This window comes from Ursus maritimus, unplaced genomic scaffold (genome assembly GCF_017311325.1).
Source record: "Ursus maritimus isolate PB19 unplaced genomic scaffold, ASM1731132v1 scaffold_35, whole genome shotgun sequence".
NCBI classification, from domain to species: Eukaryota; Metazoa; Chordata; class Mammalia; order Carnivora; family Ursidae; genus Ursus; species Ursus maritimus.
In genome coordinates, this window is record NW_024426119.1 from 14,188,424 (window position 1) to 14,211,316 (window position 22,893).

A 22,893-nucleotide genomic window follows, 5' to 3' on the forward strand; every position below is an offset into this window, starting at 1 on the left:
ATTGTCTCTAGTAAGAGCAAAGGAAAATAATTCTTAGAGGAGCATAATGTCATTTTAAGCCTTAAATTATTTCTATAGTTAACTTTTTAAATAAAGCATCCAGAAAGCATAAGGATAACTGAACTAAATACTATGAGCAAGAACCATCAGAAACAATGACCAAAGAAATTGACTCATGGAAATAGATCCTGCAATTACCAGTCACAAACTGTTAGCCAACTCTGTTTAATTACACAGCATTCAAGGAAATTAAAGCCATGCTTGAAAATTTCAGTGAGGAACTAGAAACTTTAAAAGAGTAGATTTGAAAAAGAGCTAAAGAAAAAATTTTAAACTGAAAAATGTAGTAAGTTAAGAATTTGTAAATGGGTTTATTAGTACCTTAGATAAAGCTGAAAAGAGAATTGATAAACTGGAAGAGGAGTCTGAGAAGACTGTCCATAATGAAACACAGACACAAAAAAATAGAAAATAGGGAGAATGGGGTAAGAGATGTAGAGGATATAGTGAGAACATCTAACATATGTATAGTTTTACCCAGAAGAATAGTGTAAAAGAGATAATCAGACAAAAGCAATAGTTGGAAACAAAGAAAAAACCCTTAAAAGCCACCAGAAACTGGGCGCCTGGGTGGCACAGTTAGTTAAGCATCCAACTCTTGGTTTCAGCTCAGGTAGTGATCTTAGGGTCATGAGATTGAGCCCTGCATTGGGCTCCGTGCTCAGCGTGGAGTCAGCTTGAGACTCTACCCTCTCCTTTTGCCTTTCTCCCCTTCCTCTCTCTAAAATAAATAAATAAGTAAATCTTAAAGCCACCAGGAAAACAAAAGGCACGTTACCATTATAGGACTGAGAGTTAGACTGGCAAGTAATTTGTCAGCAGCAGCAATGGAAGCCAGCAGACACTGGAACAATGTATTGTGCTAAAATGGCCCCTACACTAAGAGTCTTTAACCAGTGAAAGTGTTTTTAAATAAAAAATTAAAGATATTTTCAGATAAAAACTCAGTTTACTAGCAGAAGACCGCCTCTGTTGGATGTTCTTCAGGCACAAGGAAAATAATCCCAGACAGAAGGAGCATGGTATAGATGCAAGAAGGAATAAAGAAAAACAAGTGAAAATAATATGGATAGGCTCTAAGGAGATAGATGAGTCCAAGGGCACTTAGGAAATTAAGAGTTCTGAGATGCCCTGATCCCTAAAAACTCTAGAAACTAACCAACCAAAGCCCCTTCCAAAACAAAAGCCTTCACTCAGGCTAGTAGTAGAGTTCATATTGAGCAAAACAAGGCCATTAAAGGTAAAGATGAGAGAAGTTTTCATATAACTGAGGGAGAGGGGAATAGAGAAAGCAGATTTCAGAATGTACTTAATACACACAAGTTTATATGCATACATGCATACCTACCTACCTACATATATAAATACATACCTTGTAGTAGCAGTGGAGCATGAGCTTAGAGCCGTGAAGATCAGAAAGCTGTCTTGGTATGCCCTTACACAGGATTGTCCTCCCATAGGAACAGGAGAACCTACCTAATTTAAAGATGAAAAACAGAAGATTGTTGATGGAAGTTCTTATAAAAGTACTAGAGAAAAAAAGATAATTGCTATAACATTTCCATAGTCAAGTGAAGGAAGATGTACCCACAAAACATGAAATGGGTTCATCGTTTGCCCTAGAAATCTCAATTCTAGAAATGTAGCTTAGAAGTACACTAGGGAGGGGTGCCTGGGTGGCACAGAGGTTAAGCGTCTGCCTTCGGCTCAGGGCGTGATCCCGGCGTTATGGGATCGAGCCCCACATCGGGCTCCTCTGCTATGAGCCTGCTTCTTCCTCTCCCACTCCCCCTGCTTGTGTTCCCTCTCTCGCTGGCTGTCTCTATCCTGTCAAATAAATAAATAAAATCTTTAAAAAAAAAAAAAAGTACACTAGGGAGGGGGGCCTATCTGGCTCTAATGGTAGAACATGTGACTCTTGATCTTGGGATTGTAAGTTCGAACTCTGCTTTGGGTGTAGAGATTACTTAAAAATAAAATTTTACCAGGATGCCTGGGTGGCTCAGTTGGTTAATTGTCTGTCTTTGGCTCAGGTCATGACCTCAGAGTCCTGGGATTGAATCCCAAGTCCGGGCTCCTTGCTCAGCGGGGAGCCTGCTTCTCCCTCTGCTTCCCACTCCCCCTGTTTGTGTGTGTGTGTGTGTGTGTGTGTGTGTGTGTGTGTGTGCGCGCGCGCTCTCTCTCTCTCTGACAGATGAATACATTCTTTAAAAAAAAAAAAACACAGAGAAAAAGAAGTACACTAGGAAAAGAGCAGAATGTATGTGCAAGGTATTCATTGCAACACTGTTTGTAGTAGCCAAAGACTGGAAACAAACCACATGTCCTTTAATAGGATATTGATAAACTACATCCTCAGTAGCATACCATGCAGCTGTTAGAAGGAATGAGAAAGCTATAGATAGGCAGCTGTAGAATGATACCTAGATATTACTGTTAAGTGAAAAAAGCAAGGAAGAAGACATTTGTGTAATATGCTACTTTTTATTTATGAAGGGGGTTGTACAAACATATACCCACATACACTTATTTGCTTATATGTGCTTATATTAAAAAGAATAAAAACCCTACATAGTAAAGAATAAACCTAAAACAAATGAAAATGGTTAACTGGAAGGAAGACACAAAGTAGAGGAAGCAGGGATGCCATCTAGATTTCTCTAAATGTGTTTTGTTTTACAGTTTTGACTTTTGAGTCATATAAATGTTTTACATGTCCGTAAAACAAATTTTTGAAATGTTATAAAAGCCAACCTAAGCTGGAATGAAACAAATTAATCCACCGTATATCAAGTTAGTGGTTTAACCACTCAGTGAATTATTTTAAATGATTAGAAACTTATTAATTTGACTATACATCCCTAAAGACTTATATCCTAAGTACAAAGAACTGCCAAAAAAATCTTTTTTTTTTTTTTTAAAGATTTTATTTATTTATTTGACAGAGATAGAGATAGCCAGCAAAAGAAGGAACACAAGCAGGGGGAGTGGGAGAGGAAGAAGCAGGCTCCCAGCAGAGGAGCCTGATGTGGGGCTCGATCCCATAAGGCCGGGATCACGCCCTGAGCCGAAGGCAGACGCTTAACCGCTGTGCCACCCAGGCGCCCCACTGCCAAAAAATCTTAACTGCCTTTAGCAACTATAATGTTAGAAATGATATTAGTTTTGTTATTTTGAACACATTAGATAGTATGGTAAAATAAACAAGTAATTGTGTGTATAGTAGGAACCAAGAATTTCAGAGATAGAAGAGATACAAGAGATATAAATGCCAATCAAGAAGTTAAGTAAAAGCCCAGGATGCCTGGGTGGCTCAGTCGGTTAAGCATCTGCCTTTAGCTCAGGTCATGATCCCAGGGTCCCACATCCGGCTCCTTGCTCAGCGGGCTTCTTCCTCTCCCTCTGCCCCTCCCTCCTGCCCGTTCTCTCTCTCTCTCTCTCTCTCTCTCTCTCTCTGTCTCAGAGATAAATAAAAGCTTTAAAGAAGTTAAGTAAAGCCCTATAATAATAATAATGGAATAGTATCAAAAAGATGCCAGAGCCAGTTGGAGGGTTTCCTACTGACCAGAGATGTGTCATTCTTTGACATGACAAAGAATGACTGCAATGGATTAAACATATGAAATATGTTAAAACACCTGAACTCATAATGATACTTTAAAAAAAAGTACTAGTCACCTTTGGAGGGTGCGAGTGCATAAAGTCATTCTAAAAACTGTTTATAAAAAGAAAAAATACCAGATTTGTCTTGCCTTTCTAGTACAAACTATATTTTAGGGTAATGATAGACTATAACTGTCACCATTTTGCAGCTGGTAATGAAATAGTGAATCTAAGCAGTAATCATCAGTGGAGGCTCCTAAAATCATTAGATCAATGAGGAGTTTCATAATGGATAGATTAAGTTGAGGACACTTGATGAACCAGCAGATCAATTGTAATATTACAAGAAGAAAGACAACCAGACATCATTAGCATCCTGGTTGAAGTAGGAAGTACACAGTACCACCATATTCAGGTTAAAAAACAACAACAATAACAACAATAAAATACTGTACTTGAATCTAATAAAACTACTAGATTGTTTTAATAGGAAATTTAGGGAATAGAAGAATGTGTTAAATGACATCAGAGGGATGCAGAAGTTAAAATCCAGAATTGGAAATTTTTACAGAATAAACTAACTTGTTTTTTCTTACAAATATCTGGTGATATGGGAGTTGGCAGAATATGGGGGAGAGGAATTTGACAAAGAAAATTGAGAGATATGTCAACCAAATACAGTGTGGGGATCTTGATTAGATCCTGATTCCAATAAACGGTTGTAAAAAGACATTTATCAGACTTGGAAATTTTAACACTGATTAGATATTTTATGACATTAAGGAATTACTAATTTCTATTGATATAACTAATGATATGTTTTAGAGAAGAATCCTTTTACAGCTGCATACTGAAGTATTTACAGATAAATGATATTTAAAATTTTATCTAAGTTCTGTTAGAGATGAGACCATTGTTTTTGAATTCATTAGTTTTTGGTTTTATAGTTATTAAATTTATTCATTTTATTATAATTATGTTAGTATTTTCTTCTTGAAAGGCTGTGAATGATATTTCTGATTTTTAACATCAGTGTTCTATTTTCTGTTGCTTTTTAACTAATCTGCAATTATTTTTAATTTCTTCTTTTATCCAACAGTTTGGAGGGTTAAGGTCCAAGTGCTTGGGTTTATTGTTGTTTGTTTACATTTTTTCTTAATTCTAATTTTATTTCCTTCTAAACAGAGAGTAAGATCTTAGCAGATTCTGCTTTGTGCTATATTGATGTTTTCTTTATGTGTTAATTTGTAGTCCATCTTTGGAAATGCCCCTTGGATTCTTGGGAGGGAAAAGGTATATCTTCGCAGTCTATATATATGTTTTCAGTCATTCATATATATTGGTTTCATTTAATAGTGTACGTACTTCCTATATCCCTATTTTACTCAGAGACAGTGTACTGTTGACCAAGTACAATTGTGTTTCTGTTAATTTTCCTTTTATTTTTCAATTTTGACTACATATTTTGAAGTTATTTGGCATGTCACAATTCATTACCTATTCATGGATTTCATCTTTTTTCAATATAGGATTCCTTTGTCTGATGCTTTTTGCATTGAATTCTGCTTTGTCTAACACATAATATTGCTGTGTCTTATTTCCATTTCTTGATGTTATGTCCCATTGTTTTGTTTTTAACCTTTCTGTGTAAGAATGCCTCATGTAAACAGCATATGGTTTACATTTATTTATTTATTTATTTATTTATTTATTTATTTATTTATTTTACTGAATCTGGTGGTCTGTTTTATAAGAGTTACCATTTACTGAGAAGTTTCTTTCTATGTGCCAGGGACTATGCCAAGAAACTTTCTATTTACAAGTTCTCATTTAATCTTTAGAACAAATCCAAGAAGATGACCCTATTATCACTATTTAGAGATGAAGAAATAGAGGTTCAGAGAGGTTGAATAACTTACAGGGGTTGTTCTTTCTTACTCACTGTGTGATTGCTGTTAGAATATTTCTCCCTCAGATCCTAAACTGTATGGATAGTGGGTGTGTATAGCTTGTAACCAGATTTTTTAGTATTTATCTAAAGTCCTTTGCTAGATTGAGGAGAGATCTATTGCTGTTTGGGGAGAGGGCAGTTTATTCTTGAATAAATTAAAGCTGTCTATAGTCTTCCATTACCAAAATGGTACATGAAAAACTACAACCTCAATGGTTTCATGTCCCAGAATACAATAAAATCATTTCCTGTCCATATTATTTAGAGTTTTCTCTGAGTAGGTATAGAAAGTCACTGTTGATGTTAGGGATACATCAGAGGCTGGTCACCCTTCTCCAGCTGCATTAGAAAGCAACTTCCTCATAGTGGCAAAGAAGCTTTCCTCCTGATCAGCTAAATACAGGTGTCTCTGCAAGAGTGTATGGAGTGGGTATCAATGAACAATCTACTACCTTTCTATTTGGCCCCACATTTGTTCTTTGTGGTTCTGTTTTTTGATTAGTGAAATTCCTTTTGAGCTATGCAGGTTTACAAGTATTCCCTATTTCCTGTGCTGTTACAACTTGGCAGATTTGTCTTGTGTTTCATCAGCATTTCAGTGGGAAGGCTGGAGGGGAGGAGGGTGGGAGGATGGGTTAACTGGGTGACAGGCATTAAGGAGGGCACGTGATCTAATGAGCACTGGGTGTTACATACAACTGATGAATCACTGAACTCTACCTTTGAAACTAATAATATACTATATGCTAATTAATTGAATTTAAATTTTAAAAAATAATTTGAAAACAAGAAAAAAGTGATCCATTAAACTCTTGAATTCTTTTTAAAAAAACCATTTTAATGGGAAGGGAAGAGTGAATAAATTAGTTGCTAGTAGTTTGACATTATCTTAAGCAAGAACCTTTCAAAGCCATTAGATGTTTCTTTCTGCTTTTAAAGAGCATGGACTATCTTTGTGAGGGGTAGGGGCATTAAGAGATAGGTGAGGTGTGTCCTGGAATACCTGCTAACAGTTTACCAATATATTTTCTTAAGATGTCTTATGAAGTTAATGAGTGCCGAAAAATTGAGACCCTTGAAAATTTGGACCTGGATTTTGATGGTGATGTCACAGAACTTGAAACTTTTGGAGTAAACACCACCAAACCATCAAAGTCACCAAGTCCAGCAAGCACTTCCACAGTACCCAATACAACAGATATTCCCATGGCTCCCAGCACAGCAACCACATCTGTGGTACCAACCGCACCAGACATTTCTGCTCATTCTAGAAGTTTATCTCAGATTCTGATGGAACAGTTGCAAAAGGAGAAACAGCTGGTGACTGGTATGGATGGTGGCCCTGAAGAGTGCAAAAATAAAGATGATCAGGGATTTGTACCATGTGGTGAAAGGGCATCAAATTCTGACAAGTTTTTGGGGCAGGATAATGACTTGAAAACAGCTGATTCCTTACAGTTAGAAAGTTCTACAGAAATTGAAACCTCTCATAAAAATGATTTGGCTACTGATATGGTATATGCCCCTGAAAAACTAAATGTTCCAGAGAACTCAGACAATTCAGAGGAAAAGGCTGTTACCTCAGAAGCAGTAAGAAGTGAAGATGTAATTCTTTGCAATAGTGATACAGATGAAGACTGTTTAATCATTGATACAGAGTGTCAAAATAATAGTAATGGAAAGACAACCGATATGAATTCTAATTTAAGTTCTAAACCAGCTAGCCCCAATTCTTCTTCAGCACAGCCTTCTGTAGGTAATCAGACTAATGCTACTTGTAGTCCTGAAGAGTCATGTGTTTTAAAAAAACCTATCAAACGAGTATATAAAAAATTTGATCCAGTTGGAGAAATTTTAAAAATGCAGGATGAACTCCTAAAGCCAATTTCCAGAAAAATACCTGAATTGCCCTTAATGAATTTGGAAAATTCTAAACAGCCTCCTGCTTTGGAGCAATCCTCTGCTCCTTCAGATGCCTCTAGTTGGCCAAAATCTGTATGGCCTTGTGCGTTTCAGAAGCCAAAAGGACGTAAGTAAATATTTACAAAGACTTTTATATTAACTGTTTTGCCTCTTCCTTATCCTTAGGTTTTTCTCCTTTATTCCCTCACTTTCTCTTTGTTATGACCTGTCTTATAATATTTACATGGTCATTGATATTTCATTTTTCAATGTACTGATCAGTGTATCAGCTTCCAGAACCTTCTCTATAAATACGTGTGCGAAGTTGTATGGATTTTTGTAACCTATGTTTATCCAACCTGCACAGTGGCTACTGTAACTACAGGTAATATGACTCACTGAACTGATGAAGGGGAAGTGATCAAAAATAATCATAAACATTTATGAGTCCAGAATTTACTAATTCATGGTGTTGGACTGTAGTTTTATACTTTTTCACTTTCTGAGATCGATATAAAACTGCACCTCAGCTCTGCCTAGATTAGAAAAAACATTACTTTTTTAAAACTTTTTTCTTCTTCATATGTTGTCTTACGAATTTAAAAACTTTGCCTAGGTGTAGTGAAGGTAGTAGTTAAAGCTTTGTCCTCACCTCTTGGCTGCAGTTCCAGTAAAAGTAAACAGAAATGGTAATAGTGTAAATGTTCAACTCAGAGAAAATAGAAAGTTGAAGTTGATAGAAACGTAAAACTAGATAATTGAATTGTTTTATCTTGAATTTGATGGATAAAGAGCTAATGTATTTTAAAATAAAAATGAGAAATATAATTATTTTTAAAGGATTGCCATATGAACTACAGGACTATGTTGAAGATACATCAGAATATGTAGCTCCCCAGGAAGGAAATTTTGTTTACAAGTTATTTAGCCTGCAAGACCTGTTGTTACTTGTGCGATGCAGTGTCCAGAGGATAGAGACCAGACCACGTTCTAAAAAGCGGAAGAAAATCAGAAGAGTAAGTTGTTACTTGGGGAGTTAGGATGTGGTAGTATAAGTAGATAATCAGCAGATATTTAGCATGCCATTGTTATGAAGTTTAATTTTAAATTGTTGATCACTATTGGAATTTTTCCAGGTTGAGCTGGGGCTTTTTGTTTGTTTTTTGTTTTTGTTCTTTTAGTAAAATACTGAAAACACTTTTAATAAGGGGAAGTGGAAAGTGTTAAACATAAAATTCTTGAATGCCGGTAACATTCTTACATGGAATTTATAAACTTAATGAAAAATGGCACCATCGTAGATTTGACCTGGACTGGCACATATATTCCTGGTTTCTGTAAATTTGGAATTCCACTGTGACATATTAGCCCCTTTTTCTCTTTCTTTGGGGATCTTCTTTATTCATTGTAGAAAGTCCAAGTTTTCGAAGGTAGGCTTTCACACACATTTGAAGTCTTCCCAGAATTGTTAGAAGAGCAAATGTTTTCCTTTCTTTTTCCACTGTTCTTTTTGGGGGGGGTGGGGGTTGATATAAAAAATTTTTTTCAGTTAAAAAGTTCTTGTTACAGTTTGAGTAATTGGTTCTTTAAACAGTTTTCCGTATTTGATGTTTGAAGTTCTCATTCAGATTAGTTTGATTTTTGTGTGTGTGACCACTGAATTCTGGTAAATAAAGAGGAGCCTCTATATTATAACTGATTATAGTGATGTCTTTCCTTTTATTTTTACTTAAGAGAATTTTTTCTTTTGTGTACATTTATCATTGTGTATTTATTTATATTTATATTATTATTTTTTTTTAATTTTGGTGTCTCTGTGTCTTGCTCCCTAACCTACTACCAGATGAGAATCCTCAGTGAACGCTTTAGAATGTTACTAGGGGCTAGGAATCAGGTGATCAAAAATAGTGATTCATTGACCCTTGTGGATCAGGTCCCTGACTACTGCTTTGTCATGTTAAGGAATAACTTGGGAAAGAAAAAAAGAAAGAGAGAGAGAGAGAGAGAGAGAGAGAGAGAAAGAAAGAAAGAAAGAAAGAAAGAAAGAAAGAAAGAAAGAAAGAAAAGATAGAAAGAAGAAAGGAGGAGAGAGGGAGAGCAGAAGGAAAAGGGAAGAGGAAAGGAAGGAAGGAAGGAGGCAGGGCTGGTGTTCCATGAAAAAACTCTAAGGCTAACCCATCAGGGTCTAGGATCTTTGTCCACCAGACTCCAGTGGACCTGGAGGATCTTTTGCTTGATGATGCTGTTATCCTTTGTTAAATAGAAGGAAGATTCTGAATACATTTTTAAATTCTTAATTCTTATAATTTGTTTTTTATCAGTAGTTCAGACTTTAAATTTTAGAAACTAAATCGTTTTGAATTAATGTATGGGATAGTGTTTTTTATAAGAGAAAGTCAAGGAATAACAAAATACTAAAGATTTTGTATTAGTCTGCTCTTAAATGCTAATATTCTCTGAATTAAAAGATTTTACTTTATTTGCTAATTTTTCCCATCTCATTTATATTTAATTATGATCAATTTAATGGCTATTGCATATACATCTTGAATATATGTAGTGTCAGTGCTATGTATTGTATTTTCTGTGTTTTATTTCTTTAATTTTTATTTATCTCTCTGATTTATTTGGGGGCTAACCTCATTTCTTTCACTTTCTACCCTTTGAACTCATACTACTTTGTATTGATCTGCCAGCTCACAGCAGTTAGAAACTATTGATGGCCAGTATCTCTTAAGAAAGAATAGCTTAGGGAAATATCAGATACTACATCAATTCTTGAAAGAGACATCCTGTTAAGGACATTGTCATTCAGTTCACTAAGTGCAGTTTGTAAATGTTGAGATAAAATCTTATAGGTTTATCACTCTTGATCAAAATATATCAAAACAGTCGATCCCCAAAGAATATCTAAATTGGAGGAGCCTTATGTTTTTTAGTATGTCAAACCCAGAGTAAAATTTAAAAATTTTCAGTGAATGGTTATCATATTGTACCTTTTATTATATGTAATAGTTTAGTACACGTGGTTTAAATCCCTTAGCAGAATGCATTTCCCTTGGAATCATGTCCTATTTATCTGTTTCTCCCAAATGTTTTATATCCTAGAAACAAAATAAAAAGGTACTAAGTAAATGAGAAGAATTGAGGAGTGACGAGAGAGCATGGTATTATTAAGGAAGGGAACTTTAGGATAATTTAAGCACTAGTTTGAGAAATTTTAAAGTAGCACTATTTAAACTCTAGGTAAGAAAGATATTCTCTTGATATGTACTACTTAAAAACCAACTTGTTTAGATAAAGCTTTAAAATACTTAGAAATCTCTTCAACCTCTGATACTAGCTATGAAATATCTGTTTAAGAATGTATGGAAAAGTTTAAAAGGTTCATGTGAAAAATTGGAAGGCAGAACCAAGAAAAGCTTTCATTTGGGGAGAATAGGAGTTACCATTCAAGGGAGAAAGGAATAGTAAATTTAATTTTTATAGTTTGAAACTTTGATTGAATTTAAATTTTCACTTTAATTTTAGAATACTACCATAAAATTCAGACTTTTCTTTCCCTTGGCTTCCTGGAGGTGGCAGTAGAATACATACAGAAATTAAAACCAGATTCAGGACTTAGTTTCATAGATATAAGGCAGTATTATCAAGGAAAATCTACTCATGATCCAAAAAGGGTATTTTCTTTATCAGTTATTCAACTCTGCAGTAAACTGGCTCTGTCCCTGAGCAAATTTCTTGACCTCCATTTTTTATCTCTAGCTTATAATTGTTAAATGCAGATTACCAATTGCTGAAGAATTCTTATATAATAAAATGCTTTTACCAGTAAATTTATCTTAATTATAATTTAACTTTTTTAAATTGAGGAGACACTGTAGAGGCCTTGTACTCAAGGTTTGACCCCTGGAACAACAGCTTATCAAATATGCAAAACCTAATGTATAGAATTGCTGAATTATTATATCGTACTCTTCAAACTAATATAAAACTGTACATTAATTATAGTTCAGCTTAAAAAAAAAGACAAAAAACCTTGTTCTTCACCTCAGATTCTGCATTTTAACAAAGTTATTCACCAGGTTATTCATACATACATTGAAATTGAAATTGAATAAATACTGCTTTAAAAGAGTTTTACACCATTCACAGGTAATCATATGAACCAAGCTTAACAGAAATTTTACTGGATTTGAATTGTTCTTACCACCATCATTGTTCCAAGCCCACTAAATTTGCCACTTTGTGAAAATCAGGAATTCTGAAACATTTATGAAATATTTTCAAGTATATGAATAGTGGCAACTTAGTATAATTTCTAAAGTACAAACTAGCTATATCACTTTGAATAAATTTCTTAAATCATTTCTCCTTCTGCAGCTGGAAATGAAGAGACTACTATTACGAGTAGAATATTCTTTGACAGAAATGAGATAACATGAGCACAGTGAACATGACTAACATTATTTCACAAGCATGGATTTCCTTGCATATCCTCCTTTACATGAGTAATGGCCGCAGTTACTTTACTTAATCTATTTAGTGTCCTGACCAATAAACTCTGAGTGGATACTTTACCAGGTAGTTAGTGTTCGTAACAAAGCTTTTGTATTAATCAAAATAAAGACACTCAGGTGTTAATGTAGGTATTAATGCTTATACCTTCATTCTTAGAATGAAAACAAGCTGCTCAAGAGTATTTGAGCCTGAGACCATGTGTCTCATGCTTTAAAGGGGCAAAAAATTCTTACCTTTTTTTATCCTCTGAGATTTACTAGTATAACAGTCTTTGCTTTCTAGCATTCAGCTTTGAACCTTTGGGCAATTATGTATCATAGGCTCTGTTCCAAGGATGCTACTATCAGTTACATTCCCTAATAAAATGTGTGCATGTGTAGAGAGATACGTGAATTTTGGGTGGAGATGGGGAGAGCTGTTGGTTCAGGATCTCTTATCTATCCACCTCTTGCCCACATCTAACAAGGGTTCTTTCCATCTTTCTGTCTGAATTCTACTGTATTTGAAAGGATAAAATAAGATTACCTGAAAGCATTTTGAAGTGGCAAAACTATATAGGCAAATGTATTTGCTATTAAGAGTAAATTAATGGAGCTTTGAAAAAGTATAACCCTGCATTTCAGCAATTTCCAGTTTATGTACTACCAAAAGTGGAATATCAAGCTTGTTATGGAGTTGAAGCTCTGACTGAAAGTGAACTTTGTCGCTTATGGACTGAAAGTTTATTGCATTCCAACTGCTCATTTTATGTTGGTAAGTTATACAAGAGGATTTACTCTTCTTTTTAATGCCATTGTAAATACATACTTTTAATCAATTATAAATATTTCCATTCTATACTTTCTGCAGTTCTCTTATTGTGTTAACATTCCTTTCTATTAAAACACCATTCCTTCTGCAGAGTTAAATGGTGGGGTGAGACTAGTGAGATCAGATGTTTTCATTTCCCTCTTACTCATCTTGTTTAGTTGTGTTTGATGTCAACGTTACTGTTTTATTTTTGAAATATTTTTTTTTATTTTACAGTGTAATAAGCTAAAACTATAGAAGTGTTTTCTAACAAGTTCCTTTTAAACTATTGGTGTGAACATATTTTGAAATTTTCTTAAAATTATAATGACACTTAAATTTTTTCAATTTTTTTTTTTTACTTTGTTTTTGTGTTGCTGTTTTTTGGGGGGTTGGGGATTTGATTTGTCTTATCTGGGTTCATGTACAGTTAACATACTTCGTATGAAGGATTACTTGCCAGTTTTTACTGATCTTGCTCCCTCCCAATGGAATGCCTCATCCCATACTTTTTAGTTCATCCCATATGTCTCAGTCCATCCCCACTATCTCAAGCTGCCCTTCCATGAAGTCACTTCCTTCCCTTGATCTTTCAATACAGGGTCTTTTTTTTTTTTTTTTTTAAGATTTATTTATTTTAGAGCACACATGCTCACACACGCATGAGCGGGGAAGGGGCAATGCGGGAGAGGGAGAGAAGTAGACTACCCACTGAGCGCAAAGCCTGAAGCATTTCGAAGCTCAATTCCAGGAACCTGAGGTTGTGGTCTGAGCCGAAACCAAGAGTCAGATGCCCAATCGACTGAACCACCCAGGCACCCCTGCAGGGTTGTTGTTGTTTTGTTTTGTTTTACCACTCTTATAACTTGTTACTTTCTACTGTATTCTTTTTTATACCTATCCTATCTTCCCATTAGACAGTAAGTAGTTTAAGGTCAGTGTCCAATGAAACTTTGTATTTTCATTGCACTAAGCATAATTCCTGGTGTGAAATAGTTAAGAGTGTGTTCTTCTTAATCAGAAAAAGGTTACTCACTTGAAGATTTTTTTCCATATTTTGGTTAACCAATATTTTGTCTTTATTGTAGAAGAGTATTAATAAGATAATTGATTTGCTCTCTGTGCTTAATTGAAAAAGAAAGTGGCTAAGTGTACTACTTGGTGGTGCACTAGCCCCCTCCTCCTGTTTCATACTGAATGCTGGAAGTTTTTTGTTGTAGTTTTTTGTTGTAGTTTTCAGCCACTAACCACACTTGCAGTATTCCTCCAAAATACCTCTGCCTTGAAACATACCAACAGTCTTCATGTTAGCAACTCCGAAGCAGTTGTTAGCCACATTCATTTTAGGAAAGGATGAAACAAAAGCTTAATCCTTTGTAAAGTACTGAAAGAGAATAGAGACTCATGTCTAAAACAATATGAAGTGTTTCTTTTTTGTTTTTGTTTTTGTTTTTTTGTTTTTTTTTAAAGATTTTTATTTATTTGTTTGACAGAGATAGAGACAGCCAGCGAGAGAGGGAACACAAGTAGGGGGAGTGGGAGAGGAAGAAGCAGGCTCATAGAGGAGGAGCCTGACGTGGGGCTCGATCCCGGAACGCCGGGATCATGCCCTGAGCCGAAGGCAGACGCTTTAACCGCTGTGCCACCCAGGCGCCCCCTGTTTTTGTTTTTGTTTTTTAAATGTACACTTTAACAGATAAAACTGCCATCATCTATATGGCTAACTTCATCTAAACTATTCTTTGAAGTCCTAGGTAATTATTGCTCTGTGTGCTCTTTATCCTCAGTAAATCCTACTCACTTAGAAGCCATTCATTTTAACATAATAGGATAGTGTATTTGGTTTCTTTTACAGTTGTTTGATGAGAAACTTGTATGGCTGTGTTTTCTTTGGGTTTGGGAATGGGTGTGGTTCTTTATGTGGGGGTGAATATGTTTAAAATGCACCTGGCTGGCTCAGTCGGTAGAGCATGCAACTCTTGATTTCAGAGTTGTGAGTTCAAGCCCTACATTGGGTGTAGAGAATACTTAAAATTTAAAAAATCTAAAAAAATAAAGTATCCATGGGTTAGAGGTGTTTGGTTTTTGTTTTGTTTTTAATATTGCTGTATTACTTTTAATTTCAAAAAATGTTGCAACAGGAAGGGAGTGTAGGAGAAACGGCTCCTAAGTAGGTTTTTCTTATAGTTACTTTGTGGAAAAATGATACAGAAAATAAATATAGAAAGCAACATTTTGTCATTGTAGTGTCTGGAATAACTGAATATAATTTTAAAAAGTTACATATCAGATGCGACTATAAAGTAGTTTGCGTGACTCATTATTTCGTCTCTTACAGTCATACCTAACATAATGTAGATTTAATGCTTTGGTTTCAAGAAGAGTGGTGGTCTACAGATAGTCAAGAGTTAAGGGGCGCCTAGGTGGCACAGCGGTTAAGCGTCTGCCTTTGGCTTAGGGCGTGATCCCGGCGTTATGGGATCGAGCCCCACATCGGGCTCTTCTGCTGTGAGCCTGCTTCTTCCTCTCCCACTCCCCCTGCTTGTGTTCCCTCTCTCGCTGGCTGTCTCTCTCTCTGTCAAATAAATAAATAAAATCTTTAAAAAGAAAAAGAGTTAAGATGTGTATAAGATACTTATGATATCTTACTTCAGAAGTATTTATTAGTGCCCTCTGACATCCAAATAACAGACTAAATTGGAAATTATGAGTTGCTAGATATGGGTTACGGTATACCCTTAAAAGCAGTAATGTATTTCTTTTCAAATATTCTATTCTTTGATCCTCTCTGTAATTTGTCAGTTTTCCTCTCATTATTACACTCCTCCTCCTAGCTTCCCCTCCTCCCAACTTCCTGTCCTCCCAGCCTCCTAAGGTACAACTTACAGAATATTGTTAGTTTTTTTTTTTTTTCTCCTTTTGGTTCATTATGTATCTACCACTCACAAACCAAGTTATATGATGCACTTGAAATGCTCCAAAATTGTCCTTAGAAACTGTTAAATATATGTGTGTGTGTATGTATATATGTGTGTGTGGGTGTGTATAAAATAATAGAACAGTATTTCTGTTTTTTGGGTTTTTTTGGGAGGAGGGGAGAGAGCACACAAGCAAGAGGAGGGACAGAGGGAAAGAGAGAGAATCTTCAGAAGGTTCCATCGGGTGTGGAGCCTGACACAGGGCTTGATCCACTACCCTGAGATCATGACCTGAGCCAAAATTAAGAGTCAGACACTTAACCAACTGAGACACTCAGGTGCCCCACAGAACAATATTTCTAACTCATTTATGAAATATGTAATGTGGGTCAATGACAATATATACATCGTTGCTAATCCTCACTATTCTGTAAAATAGGTGATGTTTATCTTTGTTATATAGAGGAAGAAACTAAGGTTTTCTAAGTTTATTGCTCAAGAGTGTCCATATCTTTTCTGATTCCACAGCCTGTGCTTTTTCCATTACAGTGGAATAGTGGAAATCATGCTGAATGTGTAAGTCAGAAGATATATGTATGATTACTATATATTTTCTAATTCTTTTACCTTGGGTAGAATCATTTAACCCCCTAGGCTTGAGCTTTTTCATCTATACATAATGAATATAATAATATTTTGTTCAACCTACTTCATGGACTGTATTTCAGATCTTTTTAAATCATAATAATTACCTAATATATTGCCCCCAAAGTAGACTTCTTCTTGATGAAAATAGATACCACAAGACAATGAAGTGATATTTTGCATATTTTTGTACTGAGGAAAAAGCTATTAAGCTAGAATTAGGTGAAAATATGGAAAATCATCTTTATGATACAAGAGTAAAGGATTTCTTTTTTCTTTTTCTTTTTTTTAAATTTATTTGAAAGAGCACGAGCAGGGGAGAGGAGCAGAGGGAGAGGGAGAAGCAGACTCCCTGCTGAGCAGGGAGCCCAACCAGGGGCTCTGTCCCAGGATTTGGAGATCATGACCTGAGCCTAAGGCAGATGCTTAACCAACTGAACCACCCACATGCCCCCTATTCATTTAACTTTAGGAATCTGTTTAGGTTGTTTCCATTTTAATGTAACTGAAAATTCTTTTAAATGTGTATTAGTACACTGCACACATATTGCTGTTTGGGCATATACTGAGGAGTGGAATTATTGAGTCATATGTTAGGTACACACTCAAATTTAGTAGATAATTTCAGAAAGTTTCCGAACCAATTGAACAAATTTATACTTATAATAGCAATATGTGATGGTTTCAGTTTCTTCACATTGTTGCCCACACTTGGCCTTATCAGTTTACTTAATTTTAGCCATGCTGGTGGGTAGATCTCACTAATATTTCATTATTGTTTTACTTTGCCTTTCTTTGGTTGTTTATGAAATTGGGAACTCTTTCACGTGATTAATCATTTGGATATACAGTTTTGTGAATTGCCTATTCAAACCTCTTGCTCATTTTTCTGTTGTCAGGGTGTGTGTGTGTGTGTGTGTGTGTGTGTGTGTGTGTGTGTTTTGGTTTGGTTTTTTAAGTAGGCTCCATGCCTGGTGTGGAGCCCAGCATGGGACTTGAACTCACAGCCCTGAGATCAAGACCTGAGCTGAGGTCAAGAGTAGGACGCTTAACTGACTGAGCCACCCAGGTGCCCCCTATTGTCAGGTTTTTGTTCCTTTGGTCTTTCTTTGTAGGTTTTAAATTTTACAAATGCTTTTCTCCCACTCTGTAACTTATCTTTTCAGTCTCTTAATTGTATGTTTTAAACTTACCAGTTTTATTAGTCATTTCCTTTCTGATTCATGCTTTCTTTGTCCTATTTTAAAAATTTTCCCCCAGCAAGATCATGAAGATACTCTCCTGTCTTATCTTCTAGAATCTTAATTTTTTTCTACCCCTTAATTTTTAGATACACAGTTTATGTGGTATTTAATTTTACATGGAATATCAAGATTTTATTTTCAATCATTAGCACTGCTTATTGAAAAGACCCCCCCTTTCTCTGCTGCTCTTTAATGCTGCTTGTGTTATAAATCATGTATGTGACTCTAACTCTTGACTCCCTATGTATCCTTGAGGCAGTACCTGTTTTAATTACTCTAGCTAGAGTAATTACTTAATTTTTCTAGGTACTCTAGTTAGACAATTAACACTGTAAATTACTCTAACTTTATAATAAATATTCTACTCTTTTGTAAAGTGAATCTTGTCAACTTATTTTTCTTCAGGAGTTTCTTGGCTGTTCTTGGCCCTTTGTGTTTACAAATTTTGGAATCAGCTTGTCAGTTTCTATCAACAACAAGAAGATTGGGATTTTTGTTAGCAAGTGCATTGACTCAATGTGGAGCAAATTGATAACTTCACAATAACATCTTCTAATTTGTGAACTTTAAATATTCCTTAATTTCTTTATGTCTTTAATTTCTCTTAGTATTTTATGATTTTCTATGTAGAGTTCTTATACATCTTTTGTTAAATGTATTTTGTGGCATTTGATATTTTTAAGCTATTATAAATGGTATTTCTGACATTTTATTTTCTTAAGGTTTGTTACTAAAGTATAAAATGTATTTACATATTGATTTTGTATATTGATCTATCTAGCAACTTTGCTAAAGTCACTTACTTATTGTAATAATTCAGGTTTTTTAAGTAACCAATCATATCTTATGCAAATAATGGCTTGAATACAAGGTGAATAATGGGCCTTTTTACCTTATTTCTAATCTTAAAAGGGAACATTTTCAATAATTCACCATTGTGTTTGGTATTTTTGTATAGGTTTTTGTAGATACCTTTAATTAGAATAAAGAAGTTCCTTTGTATGCCTAATTTAAGAATTTTAATCATGGATGGGCAAAAAATATCAGATACTTTCTTTGCTTCTGATATGATGGTATGGTTTTTGTCTTATTCTACTAATGCGATGACTCCTGTTGGTTCATTTAAAAATGTCAATCCAACCTTGTATTCCTGCAGTAAACCCAGCTTGATCATAATATATTGCTCTTTTTATATATTGGTGCATTTAGTTTAACATTAATTTTGTTAGTATTCTGCCATCTGTGTTTATGAGTGAGATTGACCCATAATACCTTGCCTAGGTATTGGTATTAAGGTTATGTTTATACTGTAAAATGAGTCGGGATGTCTTCTTTATTCTTCTCTTATCTGGTAGAATTTCTGTAAAATTGGTGTTATTTCTCCTACAAATGTTTGGTAAAAGCTATCTAGAAAGCACATGGACCTAAAGCTTTCCTTTTTTGAGAAGCTTCTAATTATCAGTTCTGTTTTTAAGTTAGCTTTAGGGCCATTCAGATGTTTAATTTCTTGCATCAGTTTTGTAACTTGTGTGTGTGTATGTTTTCTTGTGTGTGTGTGTGTGTGTATGTTTTTAAGAAACTTGTTCAGTTTAAGTTTTCAGAATTATTGGCGTAAAGGCCTTCATAATATCTATGATCTTTTAATGTCTATAGTACCTGTAGTAATTACTACACATCACTAATAAGTTTGGGTTTATATCTACCATTTTAATATATGTATTCTATTTGACTCATTGTTTTAAGGACCTTTTTTTGACTTAGTGCATTCTTGTGAGTTGAATATTTTTTATTGCATTTTTTCCCCTTGATTAATAGTTCTATATTAACATAATTATATACTCTTTTACTACTCTTTTAAGGGTTACTCTAGAAGTGTCCTAATACAGTAGCTCCTAGACACAGACGACTATTATAAATTTATTAAAATTAAGTAAAACTTAAAATTCAGTTTCTCAGTCATACCGTCCATATTTCAAGTGCTTGAATGCTGCATCTGGTTACCATATTGAACAGTGCAGAGATTTCCAGCATCACAAAAAGTTCAATTGGACAGTGCTACTCTAAATAATTATAACATGCATCCCTGACTTATCCCCATTAAACAGTATTTTTTCTATATATTTTTATTAGTGTATACATTTGATATTCATTTACATTTATTCATATATTTACCCTTTTTGATGCTTTTCTTCTCATATCTCTGAGATTTTAACTAGTATCATTTTCCTCTGCCTGAAGAATACCCTTTAGTATTATCTTTATTATAGATATCTAGTGACAAAGACTCCCAGTTTTAATTCATCTTAGAGGTCTTTAAATTATTATTATTTCACCTTTATTGAAGGATAGATATTTCATTGTTTCTGGCTTCTTTTGTTTCTGTTGAAAAGTCAGCTGTCCATCTTGGTTTTTGCTCCGTTGAAAGTAATACATCTCTTTTCTTTGCAAATTTAAAATTTTATCTTTCTGCCTGCTTTTCAGCAATTTTCCTACAATGTACTTACATTAGATTTTCTTTATAAATATTTCTTTTGGGGTTTGTATTGCTCCTTGAATATGTGCCCTGATGACTTCTTAACAATTTTGGAGAATTCTTGGTCATTAGGTCACTAAATATCACTTCTTCCTCATTCTCTCTCTTTCTCTTCTGGGGTTTTAGTTGTGCATTCTTTTCTTATCTTTCCTTTTGACTCTTCTTGCATCATTTTTGATATTTTTTTCTAGTTTATTAATTCCCTCTTCACCTGTCTCTAATACACTGTTTAACCCATGACTTGAGTCCTTAATTTCAATTATTGTATTCTTCAGTTCTAGATATTCCATTTGGTTCTTTTTTATAGATTAGTTTTTGACAGAAATTCTCAATCTTTCCTTTAGCATATTAGGCAAAACTCTTTTAAAGTCTGTGTCTTGTACCTCTGATATCTAGATTTCTGGTGCTTCTTTTCTATTCTCTTTTGTGTATTCATTTCTTAGGGCTGCTGTAACAAAGTACCACAAACTAAGTGGCTTAAAATAATAGAAATTTCTTGTTTCATAGTTCTAGAGGCTAGGAATACAAAATCAAGGTATCACCGGACCATGTTACCTCTGAAACCCGTAGGAGAGAATCCTTCATTGCCTTTTCTATCTTCTGATATCTGCCAGCAATTTTTGTCATCTTTGGCTTGTAGATGCATCACCCTCATCTCTGTTTCTCTCATCATGTGGCATCTTCTTCCTGTGTGTCTCTCTCCTCTTCTTAGAAGGACACCAGTCATATTGGATTAAGGGCCCACCCTAATCCAGTATGACCTCATCTTAATCTTTAATTATGTTTGCTCTGATCCTGTTTCCAAGGAAGGTCATGTTCTGAGGTACTGTGGGTTAAGGCTTCAACATATCTTTTGCGGGGGACACAATTAATCTCATAGCATGTTTCTTTTTTTAAACATGCTGTTTCATTGTATGCTAGGATGTTCTTTATCCAGAGCCAGCTATTGGATATGAAAAATTGTGGAGATAATGAGAAAGTTAAAATGTTACCTTCCTCTACACAAGATTACTTTTGATTCACCTTAATTCCGTTGCAGGGATTTAAGTTTGAAGCTTGACTTTGGACCTAGAGAATTCTCGGTCCTACAGAAAGACCAGTTTGTTTCCCACTTACCTGCTAGGGTGTTGCTATTCAGGGTCTGTGCATATAAGAGTTGCTATAGCCAGACTGACACTGCCAGTCTTTGAAAAGGCCTGTTTGCAAGGCTGGCCCTTAGCTGGTATCTGGAAACTTGGCTAGTAAACTGTTCCCTGTACTGATATAAGACTTTCTGTTGCTGATAAGGATGGCTTATAGTACCTACACTGTACAGACAATGTGGCTTATTCTAGACATCTGCTTTCCTTTTGAGAGTCTTGGTACGTGCTAGGCAGAAGGCATCTATATGATGAGCCTCCAGTAAAAACCTTGAGTGCTGAGTCTCTAATGAACTTTTCCAATATACAAAAAAAAAAAACTGTTGCTAGAAGAATTAAGTGCATTCTATGTGACTTTAGTGGGAGGGACTTTTTTTTTTAGTTGTGGTAAAATATACGTATTTTAGAATAACATAGAATTTACCATTTTAACCATTTTAGCGTACAAGTCAGCATACATTTTTCGTACAATTCAATGATATTAAGTAGATTCACAGAGTTGTGCAGCCATCAACACTATCTACTTCCAGAACTTTTTCATCATCCCAGACAGAAACTCAGGAAAGACTCAGAGGTTTAGTTTCCTCTGAACGTCACTCCATACACCTTTTCCTTTTACTCTTTATTTTTAATTTTTTTGCTTTGTATCCTTTTGCTGTAATAAGTCTTATCCATGAGTACAACTGTATGCTGAATCCTATGAGCTCTTTTGGAGAATCACCAAACCGAGGGGACCCCTTGTTACACAAAGTCCCAACTCAGAGCTTAGGTGTTCAGTTTGTTGATAGATCCTGAAATCCAGTTTTTGTTCCTCTGATTCTGAGAGACTGTTGAAAGCCCTGGTGTATTTCTTAGCCTTTTCTTGCTTTTTCCAGAGAAGAGCAATCCTAAGGGCCAGGTTCACATCTCTGGGTTTCTTTCTTCTTCTAGTTTTTGGCTTCTTTACCCTTTACCCACACAAGTGTATATCCAGTCCCTTTTCCTGGTTGCCACTAACAAATTATATACTTTAATTACTTATAATATCTATTGCCTATTTTTGTGTTTCTTGTTTATTGTCAATGTCCCAAGGTCATAGAACAGTATCTGGCACATGGAGATACTCAATTATGTTTAGAATAAGTTAGGTTGCCTTTGATAATTGGTTGAAGGAACAGTAAAAGTCAGGGAGAATAGAAATGGTGGAAAACAAACCACTGAATTTATATACTTTATTCTTTTTACTGTCCCAGGATGTGCATAAGATAAACCACTGGGATGTAGGAAGAGAATATTATAACTAACTTATTTTTTCTCCAAATAACAATTAAACATTACTCATGTTAAGTATGTGGATCGATAAGTGGTACTATCTCTTTATGTTGTCATACAGTCCTGTCACATACCATACTGAAAGAATCTTCGTCATCTCCACAGAGCACACCTGTAGGGAGACAGTGTGCTTAACCCTTTCCATATGAATGACTACCCCCAGAGTTGTGCCACACAGCGTCCTTGGGTCTGTTAAGTATGATTTTGTTGCCAAAAATGAAAGATGGCACAATTTTAAACAAGAACGGACAAAAAAACTTATATATCAGTATACTTT

At 35.0% G+C, this 22,893-nt stretch overlaps 1 protein-coding gene across 3 annotated transcripts in view; it reads left to right on the forward strand.

Moving 5' to 3' along the window:
* Positions 1-22,893, forward strand: part of ICE2 (interactor of little elongation complex ELL subunit 2) — a 70,660-nt gene that overhangs the window by 26,643 nt on the left and 21,124 nt on the right. For all 3 annotated transcript variants that reach the window (XM_008706045.2, XM_040620565.1, XM_040620566.1), the window contains 3 exons: positions 6,650-7,643; positions 8,357-8,532; positions 12,661-12,790. In XM_008706045.2, the coding sequence (XP_008704267.1) occupies positions 6,650-7,643; positions 8,357-8,532; positions 12,661-12,790 (1,300 nt within the window). The remainder of the gene's footprint in view (positions 1-6,649; positions 7,644-8,356; positions 8,533-12,660; positions 12,791-22,893) is intronic.